The sequence below is a fragment of the Lepidochelys olivacea genome (genome assembly GCF_965140295.1).
Source record: "Lepidochelys olivacea isolate rLepOli2 genome assembly, chromosome: 7".
Taxonomy (NCBI): Eukaryota; Metazoa; Chordata; order Testudines; family Cheloniidae; genus Lepidochelys; species Lepidochelys olivacea.
Window position 1 is genome coordinate 77,087,253 of NC_140417.1, and position 24,451 is coordinate 77,111,703.

Consider the following 24,451-nt stretch of genomic DNA (forward strand, 5'->3'; position numbering starts at 1 on the left):
ACCTTCTGCATCATCACTGCAATCAACTAACAGCCGATTAAAAATTCAATTGCTTTGCAAACCCCACAGTTCTGGTTTGCAATGTTATTTTACAATCTTAACCAATTATTCAGACAGCTACCAAGTTACATACAAGAATGATCTCTGATAGCTCATTTGCAATGTAAGAAAACTGAAACAAAGGAATGCTTGTCAGAATTTGGTACAAATCTATATACCTTTCTCTTCCGATCCCGGGATCTTTTCCTGTGTTTTCTTTTTTTCTCATTTTCTTCATCAGCATTGATTTCTAAATCCCTGTTTTTCTTTAGTTGTGAGGCTGCATGAGCCATAATGCACTAAAAATCCTTCACAACAATGACTCCTTGTAAAAGGTGATATCCTCAGGCACCTTAACCAGCCCTTTCAGCAAATGTTCCAATGACTGGAAGGATATCTTAGATCAGAGCCAGGATCACATTCAGAATCCAAAGATCTTGCAGAAGCTAGTAGGCACTACAAAAATGCATATTTGCATATTTCTTTCTATACCTTTCTGTACCTGAACCTTTAAAAGCAGTGCAGCCATCGTAATGCATTTAACGTAATGAAAAAGACAGCTGGGACAGAGAAAGCTGTATTATGGCTGTATCCCCTGCCACCAGCTGGAAGTGTCTAAGTGATTCCACTGAAAGGGGAATGCTGAAAAGGAGGGTTTTATATTAAAAAAATTCCAGAACAACAACATATGCTGCATTATATTTTTTTTACCAATTTTTAAATTTATTTTAAAAACCTATCCAAAAAAAAAGAAAGTTCATTATCTATACTTCCCAGCTACTATTGCATGGTAAGTCACTTAACCTACAATGAAATGGAGCAGCTCCTACTTTAGATTAACTGCTGATGGTGACTAAAAAATAAAATAAAAATTTCATTTTACCATGGAGACCCTGACTGCATTATGTACAAAACAATGCATGCATTGCCATATCTTCACAGTGTGTCCTTTATACTGATTTTTCAGTCCCACTGCATTTTGTGGGAGAGGATTACAGAAAGCCCTGTTGTCTTTTTTTTTTAAATCATACTTATTACAACACATCATACAGATAGAAAGATGTGATCATGCTAGTGTGTGAAACAGGCATTTAATTCATATGGGGTTTCCTGGCACCATTCTCTTACGTGGTCAAAAAAAAGGGAATCTGTGTTACTAGCACTATCTACATGTACTTAGAACTGTAGTGTTAAGCTTTTATGTCAAGGCTCGCTTCAACCACCTTACAATTTTTACCACCTGAGTCCTCAATGACTGCAGCTTTTGACTATTCATTGTGGGAGGTAAAATAGCAGCAGCATTAGAGGCCTGCAGCAGGATCTTTTACTAACATGTACACAGAACAAGGTACCCAGTAAATAAGGAACAGTATTTTTTCCACTCAAATGTGAACAAATAGCTTGCCTAGAAGTTGCAATTTTTAACCTTTTAATGGAATATATAATGCCTAATGAATGTTAGCATTAGACTGATTTTTCTAAGAAATCAAGGTAGAAATCGGCTTAGCAAGTAAAAATAGATTTTCAGTTGACAATGAAATTTTATTTGTAAGAAAAATAGTATTTTACATAAAAGTAAAAAATCATTTTATATTTGCAGTGCAATGAGCTAAATTACATTGGATCTCCAGAGAGCTGTGTACAAGGCAGAGGTGTCATATGAGGTCTTGTACTGTCTTCTCTGGAACTAGAAAGCTATACTATGGAGCCCAGATTGTGAATTCCAATAAATGGCATGCATCTGCTATACCTCCCATGTCATCTGAATAAAAGTAAATCTTTTTGGAATTTTTAAATCTCAGAAATCATTGTCTGAAAAGCCAACAAGTGGACTTATGTCTGGCTAGCATGTACATGCTCATTAATGTAGCAGAAAAGTTGCACGGTAGAAATCTGTTATGGATTTTATCAAGAGATGCTCAGAGATGGAGAACTCTCTATATATTATGGACCTTTCTTACTGATTCAATAAAACCATAAAAGCTACATCCATAAAAGCCAATCAAAAGCCCATTGCACCTTCACATCAGTACATACCAGTGACTGTCCATCAATGACTGCTAACAGTCACAAAGTTGTTCTTGGGGAATGACATTTTTTAAATACCTGATTTTGCACCAACAATGACTATTCCCCGTTTGAGCATGAGCTATAAACCTTCAATATACTTGTTTCTATTTTTAAATATGCTAAGAGTGTACATGGGAAAGCTGACATCTTGCTGCCCGTTAGCTTCCGGGAGACCTCCCATCTTGCACTTCCTGAATATACTCAATAGAACCCATCTACCTTCACTGTCATAGGCTATCTTCAACATTTAAACAATGGGAAATGGGAGAGGATTGGGGATACAGGTTCCCCACAAATACAGGTTCTGATTATAATGTTCCACAGCCAAAAGCAGGACATACTTTGTCTCCTAAATTCAAATTATATACTGCAAATGATGGAAGCCTGAACTGGACACACGGTTCACTGGGGAAGGAATTTTTTCCCAATGATCAGCAAGCAGGGGTTCTGAAAATCTGGGGAACTGGGCAATGGCATTGGAACAATTTTTATAGTGGAGGTGCTGAAAGCCATTGAACAAAACTGTAAACCCTGTATATGATGGAAACCACTTTATGCCAAGGAGTGCTGCCATCCCCCACCCCAGCACTCTTAGTTCCAGCACCCCTGGAACTCGGGGAGCGTTAGGAAATCAAACATGTTTGAGATCAAGTAATTAATGGAGATAATGTGGTATTCTAGCAGGGTTTGCTTCTTCTCATAACATATTTTAAGATGTTACATTTGATTCTTTTGGATCAAGAGCACAAAAGTTTACTTTTAATTGTGCATAAGCACACTTTCTTGCTGAAAAAAAGGAAGACCATTATTGACTTGAGTGACCTTAAGCAGACATTTGTTTTGTTGGTACCAGCAAACCACTGAGTTTCACCAATAATAACTACTAAGGGCCAAATTCTGGCTTTGGCTTCAGTGGGAGTCACATATGTGCATCCAAGGACAAAATTTGGCCTTAAAGATTTGGTTGCTAATCTTACTGCAACAGATATGGTCATGCACCTACATGTGAATTAAAAATTCATAGCTGCAAAACAGTTTGCAGCATAATAGCAACAAGTGCACATTAAGATAACATAGCTGAATGCAGGCCCAGTGGGCTGATGCGACCCAATGCAGCAACGAGTCAATCAGAAACCAAAAGTGTCTGTCAGGGTGGGCTGGCGGAGGAATGTTAGGAAGTCCAGCAAGGATCCTACTGTGGAGAGGGACTGGGAAGGAAAGGTGGTCTGAGGTACTGCAGAAGGAAAATCTAGAAGATTGGGGGAAAAGGGGAAAAGCTTTGGGGAGGAAGGAAGCTAATCTTGTGTTTAAAGCACAAGAACTAGCATCCAGGTGACCTGGGTTCAATTTCTGGCTCTGCCACAGACTTCCTGTGACATCTGGGCCTCAGTTCCTCACCTGTACAATGAAGTTAATGATATTTCCCTATCTTTTAGAGGATAAACAAGGTTTGAGAGAGAGACAGATAACACAGCAATGGGAGCCAGGTGAGTACACAGAGATAGAACAGAGTCCCTTTTACTCCTCATCCATCCTCATCTTGGGGTTGGAATAGTGCACTAGCTCCTGCCTTTGAAAATTTAAATTCAAAAATTTTATTTAACCACATGTACTGTGTCACTTATTATTTTCCATTCATATTTTTCAGCAAAACTTGTGATACTCCCTAAGCCTTTAAAAATTTACTGGTCCATGATTTATGACTAAATAACCTAGTTAAATAAAAATAAAAATAATTTATTGCTATATTTTGTATGTTTTAAATACTAGGCATAGTATTTTAACATGTTGGCACAAAGAATCATTTGTGCTTACAAAGGCTAAAGATTTAACAGCACCAAAAATCCTTATTCACAGGCTAGATTTCATGCATGCAGACGTAGTTCAAGCTTCCACTAATGAGGATAATTCTAATAAGTGAGGATAATAAATGACCTTGGCCATTCACTCAATACATACAGAAGTGTGAGGATTTCACTTCTCAGCCAAGCCAGTTTAGTCCTGGCTATATCTTCAGCTAATTAACCAACTCAAGCAAAACATGTGGCTGTTTTTAGTATGTGGATTACAATCATTGCATGAGCTGTGGAGACCAAACCTGTCTTTGCTGAAGTGGATTTCAGAGAAAGTGTCTTTTTAAGTTAAGATTTCAGAGAAGTGGCATCTTAGCTAGTGAACTCCCTTTAGTTTGCAGTAATACTGGGGGGACTTTGTGAAGCCTGCAGCCTGGAGTGATACTGAAGGGAGAAGAAGTTATGGGAAAGACATGAGTGAAAGTTTTGGACAGCTACTGAAAATAAGACAATACATCCAAAATCTTTGTCTTAAGAACATAACAGCAGCCATACTAGGTCAGACCAAAGGTCCATCTAGCTGAGTATCCTGTCTTTCACATCCTCTGGCAAGGAGTTCCACAGGTTGTCTGTGTGTTTTGTGAAAAAATACTTCCTTTGTTTGTTTTAAACCTGCTGCCTATTAATTTTATTTGGTGAGCAGTAATTCTTGTGTTGTGAGAAGGAGTAAATAACACTTCCTTATTTACTTTCTCCACACCAGTCATGATTTTATAGACCTCTATCATATCCTCCCTTAGTTGTCTCTTTTCCAAGCTGAAAAGTCCTAGTTTTATTAATATCTCCTCCTTTGGCAGTCATTCCATACCCCCAATCATTGTTGTCACCCTTTTCTGAACCTTTTCCAAATCCAATATCTCTTTTTTGAGACGGGACAACCACATCTGCACAGAGTATTCAAGATGTGGGCATACCATGGATTTATATAGAGGCAATACAATATTTTCTGTCTTATTATCTATTATTTATCCTTGGGAGTAGGTGAGTTGGCATAACTGTCTGATATGGCACTGGAGGGCTAATATTTGGATGGGGTGTGCTTATTGTCATCCCATGTGTCATAGTTTGCTTCTGAGAGAAATGACACAGACTCTGGTAAACTTTGTTAAATACTTATCTTAAGATTTTGGTAAAACAAAGTTATTTGGACTTTGTCTATAGTGACAAAATTAAAGAAGTGACAAAGGCAATTTTAGTCAGAATGTACCACACACTATATAGACAAGCACCATAAAGATAAAATGTAACATTGTACCTTACTAAAACAGCAAAACTTACATTTTAAGTTATTGTAAGGATAATATCTACAGTTCATAGCATCATGCTATTCACAAAATATGAAGACTGGCTGTGAGGTGGGGTGGGAAAGCAATTTAACAACCTTGCAATAGAAAAGAGTCATTTGCTTTAGCATGGTACATGCATTAACCTATTGTTTCCAACATTAACACTAGGGCTGTCAGTTAATCGCAGTTCACTCATGCGATTAACTCAAAAAACTTAATCTTGATTAAAAAATTAATTGTGATTAATCACACTTATAACAATAGAATACCAATTGAAATTTATTAAATATTTTGGATGTTTTTCTACATTTTCAATATTGATTTCAATTATAACACAGAATACTAAGTGTACGGTGTTCACTTTATATTACTTTTGATTACTAATATATGCACTGTAAAAATGATAAACAAAATAAATAGTATTTTTCAATTCACCTCATACAAGTATTGAAGTGCAATCTCTTTATTGTGAAAGTGTAACTTACAAATGCAGATTTTTTTTGTTACATAACTGCACTCAAAAACAAAAAACAGTATAAAACTTTAGAGCCTACAAGTCCACTCAGTCCCATATCTTATTCTGCCAATCGCTAAGACAAACAAGTTTCTTTACATTGACAGGAGATACTGCTGCCTGCTTCTTATTTACAATGTCACCTGAAAGTGAGAAAAGGTATTTGCATGGCACTTTTGTAGCCAGCGTTGCAAGGTATTTACATGCCTAATGGGCTAAACATTTGTATGCCCCTTCCATACTTCGGTCACCATTCCAGAGGACATGCTGATGATGCTTGTTGAAAAAATAATGCGTCAATAAAATTTGTGACTGTACTCCTTGAGGGGAGAATTGTATGTCTCCTGCTCTGTTTTACCTGCATTCTGCATATATTTCACGTTATAGCAGTCTCGGATGATGACCCAGTACATGTTCATTTTAAGAATGCTTTCACAGCAGATTTGACAAAATGCAAAGAAGGTACCGATGTAAGATTTCTCAAAATAGCTACAGCACTCAACCCAAGGTTTAAGAATCTGAAGTACCATCCAAAATCTGAGAGGGACGAGGTGTGGAGCATGCTTTTAGAAGTCTTTAAAAGAGCAACACTCTGATATGGAAACTACAGAACCCAAACCACCAAAATAGAAAATGAACCTTCTGCTGGTGGCATCTGATTCAGATGATAAAAATTAACATGTGTCAGTCCGCACTGCTTTGTATCGTTACCAAGCAGAACCCATCATCAGCATGGAAGCATGTCCTCTGGAATGGTGGTTGAAGTGTGAAGGGACATATGAATCTTTAGAGCGTCTGGCACCTAAATATCTTACAACACCAGCTACAACAGTGCCATGTGAACGCCTGTTCTCACTTTCAGGTGATATTGTAAACAAGAAGAAAGCAGCATTATCTCCTGCAAATTGTAACCAACCTTGTTTGTCTGAGTGATTGGCAGGCCAAGAAGTAGGACTGAGTGGACTCGTAGGCTCTAAAATTTTACAGTTTTATTGTTGTAAAATTGTTTTATTTTTAATGCAGTTTTTTTTGTACATAATTCTACATCTGTAAGTTCAACTTTCATGATAAAGAGCTTGCACTACAGTACTTGTATGAGGTGAAACAAAAAATACAATTTGCTTTTTACAGTGCAAATATTTGTAATAAAAATAAATATAAAGTGAGCACTGTACACTTTGTATTCTGTGTTGTAATTTAAATTATTATATTTGAAAATGTAGTTGTTGTTTAACGGCACGATTTATCACAGTTAATTTTTTAATTGCTTGACAGCCCTAGTTGATACTACATTCTAAAGACAGATTGCTGAAGTATGTTAGCACATATCACTGTGTCAGATCTTAGAAATCCATATATAATTAAACTGTATCCTGCACAACTACAGCCATTATTACCATGAAACAAAACAACAAGCAAAAAGGAAACATTTATGACCTGATTTCTGGGTTCAGTTAATTCTCCAGTCACCAAATTAAGGAGCAAAAGATGGTACATATACATATATTTAAAATATTGTAATAATAATGTATTGACTAAAATAAGAACAGGAGAAAATGAAGTGGAATTATTTGGTTCAGAGAGAATTCATTAGCAAGAACATGCAAAAACAATATATTTCTGAAAACTGAAACAACATTTCTCCTTTAAGGCTGCAGTCCCTTTGGGGTGGATGGAACAAGATATAAACAAGTAATTCTTATAACCTTCAAGATACAGAAAACAGATAAGGATAAGAAAGGATAAGAAATGATGAACCAGGATGCTAGGAAGACCCTAAGGCATCTTTTCAAAAATTCTCACTGGTAAACAAAGCATGTGTTCAGGTTTCAGAGAAGTAGCCGTGTTGGTCTGTATCAGCAAAAAGAACGAGGAGTACTTGTGGCACCTTAGAGACAAACCCAATTATTTGAGCATAAGCTTTCGTGGGCTAAAGCCTACTTCATCAGACGCATGCAGTGGAAAATACAGTTGGAACATACACACGCACACACAGAACATGAAAAAATGGGTGTTGCCATACCCACTATAATGAGAGTGATCAGTTAAGGTGAGCTATTATCAGCAGAAGAAAAAAAAAAACCTTGTAGGGATAATCAGGATGGCTTATTTCAAACAGTTGACAAGAAGGGGTGAGTAACAGTAGGGGGAAAAATAAGCATGGGGAAATAGTTTTACTTTGTGTAACGACCCATCCACTCTCAGTCTTTATTCAAGCCTAATTTAATGGTGTCCAGTTTGCAAATTAATTCCAATTCAGCAGTTTCTTGCTGGAGTCTGTTTTTGAAGTTTTTTTTTTTTTTGGTGAGTATTGCAACTTTTAAGTCTGTAGTCGAGTGACCAGGGAGATTGACTTGTTCTCCGACTGGTTTTTCAATGTTATAATTCTTGACGTCTGATTTGTGTCCATTTATTCTTTTGCGTGGAGACTGTCCGGTTTGGCCAATGTACATGGCAGAGGGGCATTGCTGGCACATCATGGCATATATCACATTGGTAGATGTGTAGGTGAACGAGCCTCTGATAGTGTGGCTGATGTGATTAGGTCCAATGATGGTCTCCCTTGAATAGGTATGTGGACAGAGTTGGCAATAGGGTTTGTTGCAAGGGTAGGTTCCTGGGTTAGTGTTTTTGTTGTGTGGTGTGTGGTTGCTGGTGAGTATTTGCTTCAGGTTGGGGGGCTGTCTGTAAGCGAGGACTGGCCTGTCTCCCAAGATATGTGGGAGTGAGGGATCGTCCTTCAGGATAGGTTGTAGATCCTTGATGATGCGTTGGAGAGGTGTTAGTTGGGGGCTGAAGGTGACGGCTAGTGGCGTTTTGTTACTTTCTTTGTTGGGCCTGTCCTGTAGTAGGTGACTTCTGGGTACTCTTCTGGCTCTGTCAATCTGTTTATTCACTTCAGCAGTTGTGAGAACACTTGATAGAGATCTTGTAGGTGTTTGTGTCTGTCTGAGGGGTTGGAGCAAATGTGTTTGTATCTTAGAGCTTGACTGTAGACTATGGATCATGTGGTATGGTCTGGATGAAAGCTGGAGGTATGTAGGTGAGTATAGCAGTCAGTAGGTTTCCAGTATAGAATGGTGTTTATGTGACCATCGCTTATTAGCACTGTAGTGTCCAGGAAGTGGATCTCTTGTGTGGACTGGTCCAGGCTGAGGTGGATGGAAATTGTTGAAATCATGGTGGAATTCCTCAAGGGCTTCTTTTCCATGGGGCCAGATGATGAAGATGTCATTAGTGTAGCGCAAGTAGAATAGGGGCGTTACGGGACGAAAGCTGAGGAAGCGTTGTTCCAAGTCAGCCATAAAAATGTTGGCATACTGTGGGGCCATGCGGGTACCCATAGCAGTGCTGCTGATTTGAAGGTATACATTGTCCCCAAACGTGAAATAGTTATGGATGAAGACAAAGTAACAAAGTTCAGCCACCAGGTTTGACGTGACATGTTCGGGAATACTGTTCCTGACGGCTTGTAGTCCATCTTTGTGTGGAATGTTGGTGTAGAGGGCTTCTACATCCATAGTGGCCAGGATGGTGTTTTCTGGAAGATCACCAATGGATTTTAGTTTCCTCAGGAAGTCAGTGGTGTCTCAAAGATAGCTAGGAGTGTATGTGTTGTCATTTCTCCCACATTAGAATATGAGACACAGGTAGAACACAAATAGCACAGAGGAAAGAATATGGAAATTATTGGAGCATCAAGCCTCAAGACAGAAAAAGGAAGCCTATTCTTGTTATGATACACTACTGATCCTTGAAGTCTCTTGGTTACCTGACTCTGGACAATAGGTTGGAGAGGGTTAGTCTATTTTACTTCAAGGCATTCCATATTTGCCATAGTTTACAATGCCTCAAGAAACAACAGAGGTGAAAAGAAGAAAATGAGAGGAAGGAAGAAACAATGATTAATAGAAATAGGGAAGAATATTTATTCTCCTAAGTTATCACTTGCTTAGGATCTTTGGAAAAGGCAATGTAAATGAAATGGAGGTCCTCACTTAAAAATAATGCTGTGCTAAACTCTGTACACTCAAAGTAATCCTTCAGAAGAGACTCACAAATAAGATTAAGAAACCTCCATTGACTTTAGAACACCACGCTATTTCTCCAGAGAATGGAGCAAGTTAAAAATTTTGAAAACTTACGCAATAGAATAAAATACACTTAAACCTCCCCCCACCCTTCAAAGACCTACTCCAGTGGACTTCGGTTTTGGTCATGATGTTACTAGTATATCTCTGTGGGGGACAACATTACATAGGGAACAGTGAGCAAACGATGGTTTCAGGAGACCTGAAATCTGTGGAGAAAATGGTAAATTTAAAGTAAATGTTACTCTTACCTTTACTCTTAAAAATATTCAGCACAAAGTTCTGAAGTTAATGGAGGTTTCTCAATCCCATTTGAGTCACATTTTAATTGACCTCATTTTGATTATTTTAGATAGACTTATGTTTGTAGATAGACATGTATTCATAATGACACATAGGTGGTGTAGTTATAACAACCAAACATAATGAGAACATCTGCAGTTAAAGTTGCATAAAGAATTTTAATTCTTCCCAAGTGTACTTATCAAACACTGATAATATGCTTGTAACTGTTACAACTTTAGACTGTAACCAAATCATTGACTACAAATAAAAATATAATACATTCTACATACATGTCAGCTTCCTTCTTTTCTCAATGGCAAGTAAGTAAGGAACTTGCCAAGTTTGGTGAACGGGGTACTCTGAGGTCTAAGACCTACAATCTACACAGTCAACCTGTGGAACTCATTGCCAGGGGATGTTGTGAAGGTCAAAATTATAATGGATTTCAAAAAAGAATTAGGTAAGTTCATGGAGGATAGGACCACCAATGACTATTAGACAAGGTGGTCAGGGATGCAACCCCATGCTCTGGGTGTTTCTAGCCGCTGACTGCCAGAAGCTGGGAATGGATGACAGGGCCAATGGATCACTTGATGACTCTCTGTTCTGTTCATTCCTTCTGAAGCATCTGGCATTGGCCACTGTCAGAAGACAGGATACTGGGCTTGGTCTGACCCAGTATGACTGTCCTTATGCGGAGCAGACTGGTTAAAGGAAGATAATCTTGCACTGCTGTGGAAAGGTTGCATATGGAAGGTGTAGTAGGGCATAGTTAATGTTCCAAAAACACCTTTGAATATGAATTTTTTCACTTTCAAATATTTTTAATTACTACAGCATTTTAATGCTGCTTTGAATTAATGCATATTCATTTGCAGTGTAAATTCTAGCTCAGTAATTCTGTCTGGGCATTAGACTATTTATTTTAAGAATTCTGCCTAGGCATTTTCTTAATTCTCATTTCACGTCTCAATATAAGCAATGGTAAAACCAAGTTTAACACAACAGACAGCTTTTATCTGAGAGAGGTGCACCAAATAGGAGTGACCCTCAAAGACTAAATTGCTTTTTCAGAGAAGAACTGGGTCATCGTCTCAGTTTACCAGGAACCACAAAAACTGTACATATTTAGAGAGATTTAGAACTGATTTTCCCATATTATTTTCTGTACAAACTCCATTACAGATGAAAGACTGGGATGAGACTCAACTACACAATATCATTAACTTTGGGGAATGCTAATAAAGATCACTAGCTCTTAGGAAATGCTAGTGAATAGTATTCAAAACTGTTAACAATTGAGAGCACAGCTTTGCTCAATTCTTGTGCTATGTCCCCATTAGTGAAACTGCATGATTTAACTAGAGCTATTCTAAAGTACTTGCAAATATTTTGGCATTACAAAATTTTGCATTAATCCCTCATGTCTACACAAAATTCATAGTAATTCCCAACATTGTTTCCTGTGCCCTTACCATTTCCCTGCTGCCAGCTCAAGGGGATATGGCAAGAGAAAGGGTCAGCAGTCAGAATATTAAACTGCACCAATCTTCAGATACAGTTTTGGCCCCAAGGTTGTTAGCAGCCACTGTAACTTAAGCCAAGACACCAGAGTAGCAGCCCAGCACACAGTGATAAAGAAGGTTTTGTGCCATCTTTGCACTCATACACATAATCTCCGACTGGCATTGCATGCAGTTTGGCTGGACTTCAGAATCTGTCTCCTAACATTTCTTAGAAAGAAGAAATGCAAGGACTTTATGATTCAGCACAACAAATCTGACCACCAGTGAGTAATCTCTCTCCTGTATCTGTTAACTTGGGATCAGACACTATGCAGGCTTAACAAACCCATAACACCCCCTCTCTCTACCTGGTGACTGTGGGTACCTAGCAACATTATCACAGCTGAGACTCAAACTGGGACCTCTGAAGTCCACAACACCATCTCTATCAGGTGAAGTAAAGGGAAACCTCCTGGGCCAACATAATAGTTGCTTTATGTTCACCTCAGATGGAAGCCACTCTTTGAAGCTGGTCTTAAAAAAAAAAAAAAAAAAGCAGTAATAGTAGTAAATACCTTTGCTGTGTTTTAGATTAGTTGGCTTCAAGTCCAGGTCTGCCCTCCCTGTTTTGGAACATTAGCAGCCTAGTAATAAAAAGTGCTAAATAAAAAGCAGTAATTGTGTAGAAGAATCCTATCTGCCACAGTATCAGTAAATTAATCCACTAAAGTAAATGGAGCTGCCAAACAAAGAGTGGGATGGAGGCCAAAAGTCAAACACAGATGTAATGCCTGCGCCTACTTTGATTGTTTTAAGCTCACAGACATTATAAATATACAAATTTTATGAAAAAAGTAGACTCATTTCATTTTTGAATAAAAGAACTCACTGCTCACAACTGCAACTGAGATGTTTCTCTATCAGAAGGCAATAAATCAGACAGACAATAGTGTCACCCACTTAATAAATTTTAACAACTTAGTAACATGGGCTCAATCATGTTTCAGGATATGTGAACATGGAACCCAGGAGACTGGGAAGTCCTGTTGTCTTCAATGGGACTGTACAGATGGGTCTATGCTAGTGGATCCCAATGCAAGATCACAATTTGGTCTACCCACAGCTCTTCCAATATCATGGATCAGGATTAAGAAAGATCCCTAACATTATGAAGACCTTGTGACATAAAATGAATTTCACTACATCTTACAAACTATATGTTGTCATTAAGAAAAAGTATAATCATAATTCCCTAGAAAGAATATATTTTTGTCCACCACACCCACACATCAACTTGCATTAATCTATCCTACCTGCAAATGAAAGGTTGAAGAATAAATATAACTGAGAATGAGGCTGTGTAACTCACACAAACAGACTTTCCTTGAGGTTTCCAGTACCTGCTGGTTTCAACTTCTCAGAAACACCAAAAGAAGCTCTCACTCACTACCAGAAATGACTGGAAATTTTCCAATTCAAACAGAGTTTTGTGGGGGAACAGCAGATTTGGGGAATTCAAAATGCTTCATGAAAATACTCTGGGTTGGAAGAATTTCCATCAAATCACAGACAGGACTCCATTGGAAACCTCCTGGTTCCTTGCCTTCTTGGCTAGCGAGATGCCAGGGACTCCAGGGCTTCCAGGGTCCACAGCTCCAGAGGAACCCCACCATATGAATGACCCGTGGTTGGGGACACCCAGGGTTTTCAGAGTCTGTGGCTCCAGGGAAGCTCCACCATGCAGTAGAGTTGGGATCCCGGAAGCCTTGGAAGCCCTGCCCTAACCTGGTTTCACACCTGGAAATATGGTGACAAGACAGCAAGCGTGAAAAATCAGGTCAGGGGATGGGAGGTATTAGGCACCTATATAATATAAAGCCCCGAATATCGGGACTGCCCCTATAAAATCGAGACATCTGATCACCCTATCTGGAAGCCTCGAAGCTGAGGGTCTCAGAGTTTCCAGACTCTGTGCTGCCAGATCTGGGATTGGTGCAGCCTTGTAAAACCCTGGGATCCCCAGGATACCTACTGCTGAGCCAGGAGCCTGAAGGACTCCTCACTCAGCTGGCTTCCAAAAGGCACAGACATTCAGAAAAGTTTTCTTGAACTTGTGTGAACACTCACTTGCTTTACATTTTTAATTTGTTCGTGCCAGTTTTATTTCCCTGCCAAACACCCCATTACAACCAGCCCTCCCTACAGCAATGAAATCAGATGTGCAAGAATCAGAAAGTGTTGGCTAGATGTCTAAGAAATTAACTGTTTGAAGAGACTCAAGCAAAAATTCTAAATGTTTCATTTTTCTGTCCCATATGTGAATTTTGGACCTGAGCTTTTCAAGATATACAGGGTGAGAAAATTCTAGGTAGTCATGCTATTTCAGAATAGGCAAATTCTCCTCTTAGTATTGCTGCCAGGGAAGCCATGAAATCAAAGTCAGAAAGTGTCACTCCGTAAAGGCCCTAAATCCTAACAATGTAAACACCATTTCTGAAGATTTAAAAAAAAACAAAACAACAACAACAAAAAACCTTTAAATAAAAAATGAATAAAAAGCCGAAGTCTCTTTAGACTACAGAGTAAAGGAATTATTTAATGAGACTACTTATTTACTCATTATTACTTCCCGTGTTGGATACCTTTCTGTGTTCAAGTGGCCATCTTTTATTACATTCCCAGAGGACTTCTCAGCACAATGAAGAGGCTATGTAGTCATCACAAAATCAGCATGCTGCCCAAGGAAGATCTCTAGTACACAGTGCACCAACACACTACACAGGTTATACAATGGTGTTTTGACTTCTGGGGGGTGGGAGGCGGAGGGAAACAAGTAGAATTCTATCTAAGACTTAGCACATGGTACAGAAATTGTCAAATCTAGTAGTGAAGGCGTATTTTATGGATAGCTTTTCTCTCTGATTTCCCACGAAATTAAATTCGCTACTGGAGTCAAATCTGTTCCTTTGCATTTAGTAAAGTAGTAAGCAAAAAATCTCAAATCTGTGAAACTGGCACAAACATCAAAGGATTTGTAGGGCTACCTTCAAAAGTGTCTTTATATTGTATTTATCTGGACAAAAATAAAAGCTTCATTACAGTATCTTCACAACTAACACCAATGAAGGCTTTTCAGATGAAGAGAAGTGATTATGGGGAGGCGGTGTCGGGGCTAAAAGCTAAAATTCTCTCAAAAAATTCAGAAATGCAGCCTATGCAAGAACCTTGTGAAAAGCAGTTAATCTACACAGGAGCCCCAATTCCATCATTTTTGCCTAGCGAGAGAAAAAGGAGGGATGCAAAAAGTTCCTTTGCTTAATTTTTTTATTATAATGTAGTCTTCTTATGGCATTGGCACATAAAAACCCCTAAACATAAAAAAAAAAAAAAAAAAGTTGAGATCAGTGCCCCATTATACTAGGTGCTATCGAAACACATCATAAGAGACAATCCCTGACCCAAACTGCTTATAATAAGAACATAAGAACAGCCATACTTAGTCAGACCAATAGTTCATCTTGCTCAGTATCCTGTCATCCAACAGTGGCCAATGCTAGGTGCTTCAGAGAGAATGAACATAACAGGTAATCACCAAATGATCCATCCCTCTGTTGTCCCAGCTTCTGGCAAACAGAGGTGAGAGACACCCAGAGCATGGTGTTACATCCCTGCCCGCCCTGGCTAATAGCTATTGATGGACCTATGCTCCAGGAACTTGTCTAGCTCTTTTTTGAACCTTGTTATAGTTTTGGCCTTCACAACATCCTCTGGCAAAGATTTCCACAGGTTGACTGTGTGTTGTGTGAAGTGTTTCCTTTTGTTTGTTTTAAATCTGCTGTCTTTTTAATCTCTCCTCATACGGAAGCTGTTCCATACCCCTAATCATTTTTGTTGCTCTTTTCTGTACCTTTTCCAATTCCAATATATCTTTTTTGAGATGGGGCGACCACATCTGCACACAGTATTCAAGAAGTGGGCATAACATGGATTTATATAGAGGCATTATGATATTTTCTGTCTTATTATCTATCCCTTTCTTAATGGTTCCTAACATTGTTAGCTTTTCTGACCGAGCTGCACATTGAGCAGATGTTTTCAGAGAATTATCCACAATGACTCCAAGATCTCTTTCTTAAGTGATAACAGCTAATTTATACTCCATTTTATATGTATAATTAGGATTATGTTTTCCAATGTGCATTATTTTGCATTTATCAACATTGAATTTCATCTGCCATTTTGTTGCCCAGTCACGCAGTTTTGTGAGGTTCCTTTGTAACTCTTCGCAGTCTGCTTTGGACTTAACTATCCTGAGTGATTTTGTATCATCTGCAAGTTTTGCCACCTCACTGTTTACCCCTTTGTCCTGAATATAGGGAACAGCACTGGTCCCTGTACAGATAAATAATGGGAGAAAAGAAGTTTTATTACTCTCATTTTAAAGACTAAACTTTAGTGAGCTTTTGAAAATTTTACCGTAAATAACTTACACAAGATCATACAGAAAGTCTGTGACCAAAGTCATGAACTGAATCCACCTCTCCCTAACCCCAATCCACTCCCTTAATCACAATCCTTCTTCATGAAATGGTACTGAACATTCCTTTGAGCTTGAAGATGGTGGTACACAGCTCTGTGTGTGTGTGTGTGTGTGTGTGTGTGTGTGTGTGTGTGTGTGTCCCCTAACAAGAGTGCACTAATATCAATCAGGGTTCCTGTTCATTTGTGCCTCATTAACTTTTTAATATCCTAAAAATAAATTTAAAAGCTGATATGAAGCCAATCTGCATAGCTAGTGAATCTACTACTTCTCTTAATGTAAGATATCCATTAGAAATTATACATTTATGCCCTATCTCAGAAATACTACAAGAGCTACATAAAACGTTGTTTGATGATCCTAAACATTTTGAATAAAATCAATACTACACAAAGTATTATAAATGAAGTGTAACAAAGTAGAGTTTTCTGAACAAAGGGGAAATCTTCATTGCTGTAGTACCTACTTAAGGTGAGGTTCTCGGGTTACAAGTCTGACACAGTTTAAGGGGACTCGGAAAGCCGTCTATCGGCCAAGGGCACATTGTTCTGGTGTAACAACTGAAGGAGAGCTATAAGGCAGCTTTCTGAGGTCCCCCTTGCAATCTCTGGTGTAGTAAGTGGGACAGGGTGGGGAGGAGCATGTCAGAAGCAGGGTGCTGCAGCCCACAGGAAGCTGGGGACAGGCTGCCATAGCTTAGATGCCTCCCTTACATGTCTAAATTATGCTGTGAGTACTGAAGCAGCCCGGGTGCAGGACGGGATGTTATTAAGGTGACAAATCCACCGTAGTCACTCCTCCCCCTGGGCTCTGAGTCCTATGCTGTGCCTCTAAGTGGTATAGCACAGAATCTCACTCCTGGTCCTGCTTCTGCATTCAGATCTGTGTGGACAGACCATTACTCCCAAGCAGAGTCCCATGAAAGTTACTGGGACCCTGTACAAGTGGAAAAGTCCACCCACCTGTATCCAGCTAGAAGGCTGGTAATTTGTAAACACAAATCAAATTATTGCGCCTGAAAAATACAGGCACACAAAATTGTACAAACAAAATATGGATGTGTGATTTTGGGCATGTCCACTTCAGAGGCCACTATTAACATCTGGATTGGTATGTTCTTGTATAAGGAAATGTAAAAAATATGGAGAAACTATATTTTATTTTATTAACCAAAGTTCTTTGATTTTGTACACAATCTGACATCATGACGATAATGAACTGAAGATCATCCCTCTTTGGTTCTTTTTTGGAACAATAATAAAATAATAATACTTAGCACATCCACGACACCTTTCTTCCATACATTTCAAAGTACTTTGCAATATAGGATAACCATTATTACCCATGTTTTAGAGCAGTGGTTCCCAAACTTGTTCCTCCGCTTGTGCAGGGAAAGCCCCTGGCGGGCCGGGCCAGTTTGTTTACGTGCTGGATCCACAGGTTCGGCCAATCGTGGCTCCCACTGGCCACAGTTCGCTGCTCCAGGCCAATGGGAGCTGCTCAAAGCGATGGCCAGTACGTCCCTCAGCCCGCACCACTTCCAGCAGCTCCCATTGGCCTGGAGCAATGAATTGTGGCCACTGGGAGCTGCAATCCGCCAAATCTGCGGACGCGGCAGATAAACAAACCGGCTCAGCCCGCAAGGGGCTTTCCCTGCACAAGCGGCGGAACAAGTTTGGGAACCACTGTTTTAGAGTTAAGGGCCAAAATGTTCAAAAACATAATTTTCCCAATTTGAGACACCTTTAAGTGACCTAATTTTCAGAAGATATGTGATCAACAAGGTCCTTTTAAAATGTCACAGGTTGGGCACCCAAACCCACTAGTCATTTTAGAAAATCTTGGCCAGGGAAACTGAAGTACAAAGGAGTTAAGTAACATGCAAAAGATCTCACAATAAGTGAGTGATGGCATCATGAGCATACACCACATGTTAAGACTCCAAGTCCAGTGAACTTTGTGCAAAGCTTCCATTTTCTGGAAGGCAGAAAAGAATCAGTGTGTTTGTGTGTACAAAGATATGTGTACATAAAATCTAGAAATACTGTTTGAGTCTCAAATAAATTCCCCAAAGCCTTAAATGAATGTTGGAATAAATTTAAAGCTGTTTTAAACTTTGCACCATTTTTCTCTTTACTGATTTAAAGCTTTGAACTATCACACAGTACCAGTTTACATTGTTTAACATTTACATCCTGCTTAGAGGTGGGCACATCCAAAATCCAGGACTTGAGGGCTAAAGTCTGAAATATGATCCAAACAAACTTCTCAACTTACACCCTCTGAAGTCGTGTAATATTTAAGCACAAACATTTCAGGATCTATTTTCTAACTGATAAATGGGTAACTCCCCTCCTTGCACTCACATCATCACTGCATGTGTAATACCCCTTGCATCAAAAGGAGTCTAGACTTTTTATCTTCCAATAGTTTGTACTTAATTGAACATTACAATTACAGCACTTCATTGAATTGAAACAAAATCCTGATTTGTTCCTACTCTGTTGATTCCAGTTTCACATATTTTAAAAGGACAGAAGTGTGAGTAATATATTTTCAGTTCCTAATATAGAATCTGTGATCTTCGACAAGCTTTAAATTATCAAAAGTATTTGTTAAAGGCATCTGAGTTCTATCCAAGTCAAAAAAGAGAAAGGCTACAGAGACTGAATTATTGCGGTAAGGTTAAAGAGCATGTTAGCCAAACAGTGCCTGAGAAGGAATATACAAATGTCTGATGGTTAAAAAGAGGGAGGAATTAATTATGGTTCACAAAGGAACTATAACTAGTAAAAATAGAATTAAGTTATTAAAGGAAAAATTTAGACAGAATATCAAAGCAAACTTCTAACACTGAGATACAATGTATTGCAGAACCCTATCCCAAGGGATGTGATAGAAGCCCATTACCCAAGACATTTAAAACTTAATCAGACAAAACACTCATGACTGCACTGTTAGGGTGATGAATGAGATGATCAAATAGGTCTTTTCTATCTCTAATCCCATCATCACACTGTGGTTACTTTTGCGAGTAGGACTTTTGTGACCCATTTTTCCCTGTTGCAGAACGACAAAATGTTGTTCTGTTCCATTGCACAAAAACCATCATTTTCAAAATAATAGGTATTTTATAAAAGCTTGGAGATACATCATTATTTGCATCAAAATTTAAAGGTAGTGGACAAAACAACTGCTGTTCAGTGATGTAAAAAAATCAGTTAATAATAAATGTTACTCTAATTGTGCATTACACTATTTACAAAAATCAGAGGAAAAACAAAAGGAGGTTAATTTGTACTGAAAGAGCCTTGTTCTCAATGTTCATCTTTGTGCCCATAGCAACAGTATTTAGTCCCAAGAACATTCCAGGCTAATCAATCATACAGCACATCCAAGCCATAGCCTTGCACATGTTTTTAAGCATATAGTTTTCCAAGCTGTGTACTTGAGCAGAGATTGTAGACAAAGGCATCAGAAACCACATTTTGACCATATCAAGAGAACTGTGTACTTATGAGCACAGAATTAACAATTTACATACTATTTGTAACAAAGACGTACTAATTAAAATCAGCAGGTTCTCATTGGTTTCCAAGGCAGAGGGTGGATAATTGTCTCATTGTGATAATGGTCTTTATTACAATTGTCTCACAATTGCCACTACGCAGATCCAAAATGCTGCTGTTGTTACACTAACAAGGAGACACTCTCAATCTCAAGCTGAAGAAAATCATATCATTCAGCCCAAACCTTCAACTATTAATGCAGATGAAATCTAGCCTTGCTAATCTTCATACGTTAGCATTTTCATACAACTATGGATTCCCTCCATTTCTCTGACTGAAGAGCTTCATGCTGTAGTGAGATCTACTATTATAGTTATTACTACAAAATATATTACAGCAGAATTGCCAGTATACTATGAATTAACAAACAATTAAGACTAACATACACTTCTCAAAGCATATAAACCAAGTACAAGTTTTGATGCAACTTTATTTTCCTTAATTCATGTCTGTTAGCCTACTTGTTAGTTCACAAATTTCAATAATTTGCAATGGGTCTCACAACCCCTTTAATGTGATCATTAATTTCCACCTGCTTAATTTTCCTTTTAACACACTGGAAAAACTTGGAGCCATCTGCTTTGGTGTAAAGTAGTGTAACTCCACTATTTGAGCTGTGACAATTTACATGACCTGAGGATTGAGTCCTTGAGTGTAACCTCATGTAAAAGGCTTGATTGTTCCACATGAATCAATACTCCATCAGTAATACACAAGCATATAGTAAGAAGCATATAGGGGGAAGAAATATGGTACTTCATTTGTATTGATCAATAGGCAGGGAGAGCACAAAGAAATGCTTAGCTAAAGGTATGTTAGTACAAATCCTGCCACTAGATCCATACATAGCATACCGCTGCCCATGCTAAAAGGGGATTGTGCCAGCTGTCTCCATGACACCTACTAAATATGGTTTATCTATCTCCCTATCTAGTATGAGACATTTTATATTTTTTTGAAAAGAGTATCCAATATTTTACTAGTAGAGCTGTTGTGAATAACCAAGGTGATAAACAAAGAGAGCCCAAATGAGTGAACATTGTAACTTGCAACAGATTAAAAATGTAAACCCATATCCTCCACTGATACAAATTTGTGTCAGTGGAATTACGTTGATTTATTCCAGCTGGGGTTCTGGACCCAGAGCTTTCACCTACAGCATGCCCATACTGAATTAAGGCATTAGATATTAAACATTTCCCAAGAAAATCTCTTTATTTTTCAGACTTTCTTTTCATTGACTGACTTTATGTAAAAAGTAAAAACAAATGACTTAATCCATTCCATACAATATATCCACAGCCTTGGCATGCTGTGTAATTCCTGGAAGGCCACTGATGCTGGCTCTTTGAAAGGCTGCCCAAACCAAGGGAAAAGTTGGCTACCATGAAAGCTCTAAAACAACGTACAGCAGCTCCCTGGCAATGCGTTGGGGTGTTGTCTGGAGTGCTGGCATACCTGCTAGTATTTGAAGATATAAATAGAGGAAGATGACAACAGGACACACTTTCATCCTGTTTAAAAAGTTATTACTCTATGAATTATTTATAAAATGTACATCCAAATGTATTTATTTGTATTTTATATGTAGATTCTGTTTATGTTCTAACCCCCCCCCCCCAAATGATATGGCTTTTAAAAATATAAATAAGAGAACTTTTTGGAGGGGCAGAGTGGAAAAATTATAGATCTTTTTGGCAAAAAGTAAACAAATAGAAGAAAAGCTGGCTGAGGGAGTTTGCAAATCTGCTTTCATACCATGATATCTCAGAAATCCAGACCTTGGGTCTTCTGTCCCCACAGCCAAGGTCATACACCCATAGTTGCAGCAGGCCCAGGGTTGCCCAATTCCAAGTCGGGGGGCTGATGGCTCCCAGCCTGCCCTACAGCAAGAACTTAGTTTTGTTGCAGCTACCTTGAGTGATCCACAAATGAGAAAGAGTAGTTTAGTTTTCCTGCCATGCCTCCATTCCCTGGCTAAATACACTTCTCCAGTTTACCAATTTTCACATAGAAAAATGTCATTCCCTCAGCCATGGAATGTCCTGCATTGTGTTCTACAGTCGCAAAAAGTTCTGCACTAATTATTCTGAAGCAAAAAGTAACTTCCGTGGCTGCAGAACCCAAAAGACCCATTCAGGGTTTTTAACCAACAGCAACTCAGGTTCAGTATGGCACAATCTCAATCTCAAGTGTGGCAAAACCCCCAAACTCCAATAGTAGTAGACTGTTCAATGAACCTGCCAGCAACCAACATGCAAGGGGCATACTTTTTACCATGCTGCAGCACTGAGATCCTAGCTGGAAGGAGGTGTATAAGTAAAAAGTGTTGCTGTCACCGAATAACTACCTCAGCAAAATGCGAGACTGAAACCAGGTAAGGGAACAAACAGTTTATCAATTAGGAGTCACAAGAGATCTTCCCCTCTGGTAAATTAAGTACTGAAGTGGATAAAGATAGCTTGCTGTGCAGCCTCTCAGAACTCTGTGTGAGACACTGTGACACCTTTGAAACAATTAAAAAAAAGTAATATTTACTATCTGTGTTGAAAAAAGACCCCATTATACAAAAATGTGCAATGAGAATCTGTAAAAACTGTACTGTGGTGTGTTTTGTAGACAGTGGGCTGTTTACAACTCTCAGCTATGCTGACTTCCGGCAGCACATACCAGAGCCACAGGCCTCTACTGGTGAAGAGTCTTTCTAGAGGAGGATGCAAGATGCCTTCAACCCCATTTATGGGTGGAAGGCTGGATTTGAGTGTGGAGTCAGGACAGTGTGCTGATATGAATCTTGGATACAACTGCCTTTAATATGCAGCATGGGGTAGTACACATTGCATCAGCAGGGGTGGATCTGGTCCACTGACACACGCAAACTCTGGTTTGGCACCACACATGTGGTGATGATATCCATGTGCTAAATTGTATTTATCGTCTAACCCCGTGTGCCTCATCTACACTATCTTCCTTCAAAGAAACAAGTTAAAAACAGAATAAAAGAAATCATATGCTGCTAGAATACTTTTATCTTCGTCCCCACTCTCACCCCCCCAAAATGTGGATTTCCACCCCAAAAATTACACAGGAGAACCAGGATGGACAAACTTCAGTCTTGGAATGCTGACAGCTTTAGTACCTGATATCTCATGACCCATCAGAGCTAGAAACAGGAGCTTTGCACCATTAACAAGCTGGGGTCATCCCCTTCCTCTGCATTCCCCTTTCCAATGGTAAAATGCTTATATTTCTAACCCTGATAATTGTGATCATTTACAAAATATTTACAGGTAAATTCTCCAACTAAATGGGGGATCCAAAAGCCTCCTTTGCAGTGAAATTTTCCGACTAAATTGAAGAGTCCACTCTCTGCGGGACTGTATGTAACCTTGTGAATTTTAGGGTACTTAAAAATGATTATTATAGTTATCTTGGGCTCAAAAGGATTACAGCTTTCGATAATCATCTAGAAGTTTGAATGATTATCTGAACCAATAATAGTTCCCATCAGGACTTGAAAAATTTACTTGCACACTCATTTAAAGTGCTTTGTAAGGAAGCGACTTCCTAGGAAAGTGCCATCCACGACTGCAAAAACTAAATTTTCATTTAAAAAAAGAAAGGCAAAGAATCTAGCCCTTATGTCTGTCAAGGCAGCCTTTCAAGTGTGAATTAAGTCTAAACTGGTGCAGTGAGGTCTTCCCAACTCTGCAGATAGCTACAGTGCCTCTGCTCCTGATCATAACTTTTAAAGCTGCAGCATACTGACAACCAACCAGAGCCTTGGCAGTCTTCACGCTCAGAGTATTACTCAAAGTATAGGCAGCAGAGAAACTGACAAGAATTAGGTCAGTCTCACTGTAATCAAGCTTGGAAAAGGTAAAAGCTGCAGCAGAAGCAAGAGCTGGAGCTCCTAACTGGGAAACAAGACTCAAAATATGGAAGACGGGTACAGCAGCAGAGACCCTGTCACCACCATCCTTGCAGCAGCTTGGGGGCTCTTGGTTTCTGGTAGATGGAATAACACAAAATTCCCTTCCATCATCCCAAGGGGGCTTGGAGAAGTTGGGGAGCATCTTCAAACTAATCAGATACCTACTAGCTAGAGATTACAAAAGATGAAGGCCCCTGAGCAGGATCCAGGGACTCTGGGAGGAATCACAGCACTCAGTCTTTTCACATAGGAGAAAGGGACTTGGCTAATCATACAGGTACTGGCCCTGAGAAGTGGACCCCACATTTAATTTAGCGCTGTGGCAATTAGGTGTCTGGTACATTATTTCAATTCCTGTGTTTATGTTTTCAGTCCAGGGAGGGCTGTGTGTATCAGTCAATGGAGTTATAACTGGCAAAGCAAGCCCAGATTGTTGTTCCCAGAAACACTGTAGAATCCAGAGATACTACTTCTGGAAATGACATCACAGCAGAGAGGATGCACATGAGACAGATGCATGACCACTAATTTCAGAACAACTCTGAGCTGGTAATGGAAGCTGGTGTCATCCTGCCACAGGCATGAATATCAAAATACCCTCCATTCAAGAAGCTTCCCAGCCTCTCCAATTTGGACTTGGCGTTTGCTTGTATTGTTAAAACTATAATTTAAATAGAATCAAATTGCCAGGCTAACCTCTAGTTTGCTTTCCCAGAATTGGCAAGATGAAACGTATCTAAAGAGTGAGAGTTCAGCATTTCAAAG

The 24,451-nt window shown here is 39.0% G+C and overlaps 1 protein-coding gene across 2 annotated transcripts in view; it reads right to left on the reverse strand.

Annotated features, from left to right (window-relative positions):
* Positions 1-24,451, reverse strand: part of ANK3 (ankyrin 3) — a 455,299-nt gene that overhangs the window by 293,771 nt on the left and 137,077 nt on the right. Inside the window, exon 1 of one of the 2 annotated variants that reach the window (XM_084635421.1) lies at positions 219-400. The exons of the other annotated variant lie outside the window; for it this stretch is intronic. Coding sequence (XP_084491547.1) covers positions 219-332 — 114 coding nt within the window. The 5' untranslated portion in view covers positions 333-400. Of the gene's footprint in view, positions 1-218; positions 401-24,451 lie in introns of those variants that run through there. 2 annotated transcript variants of the gene reach the window in all.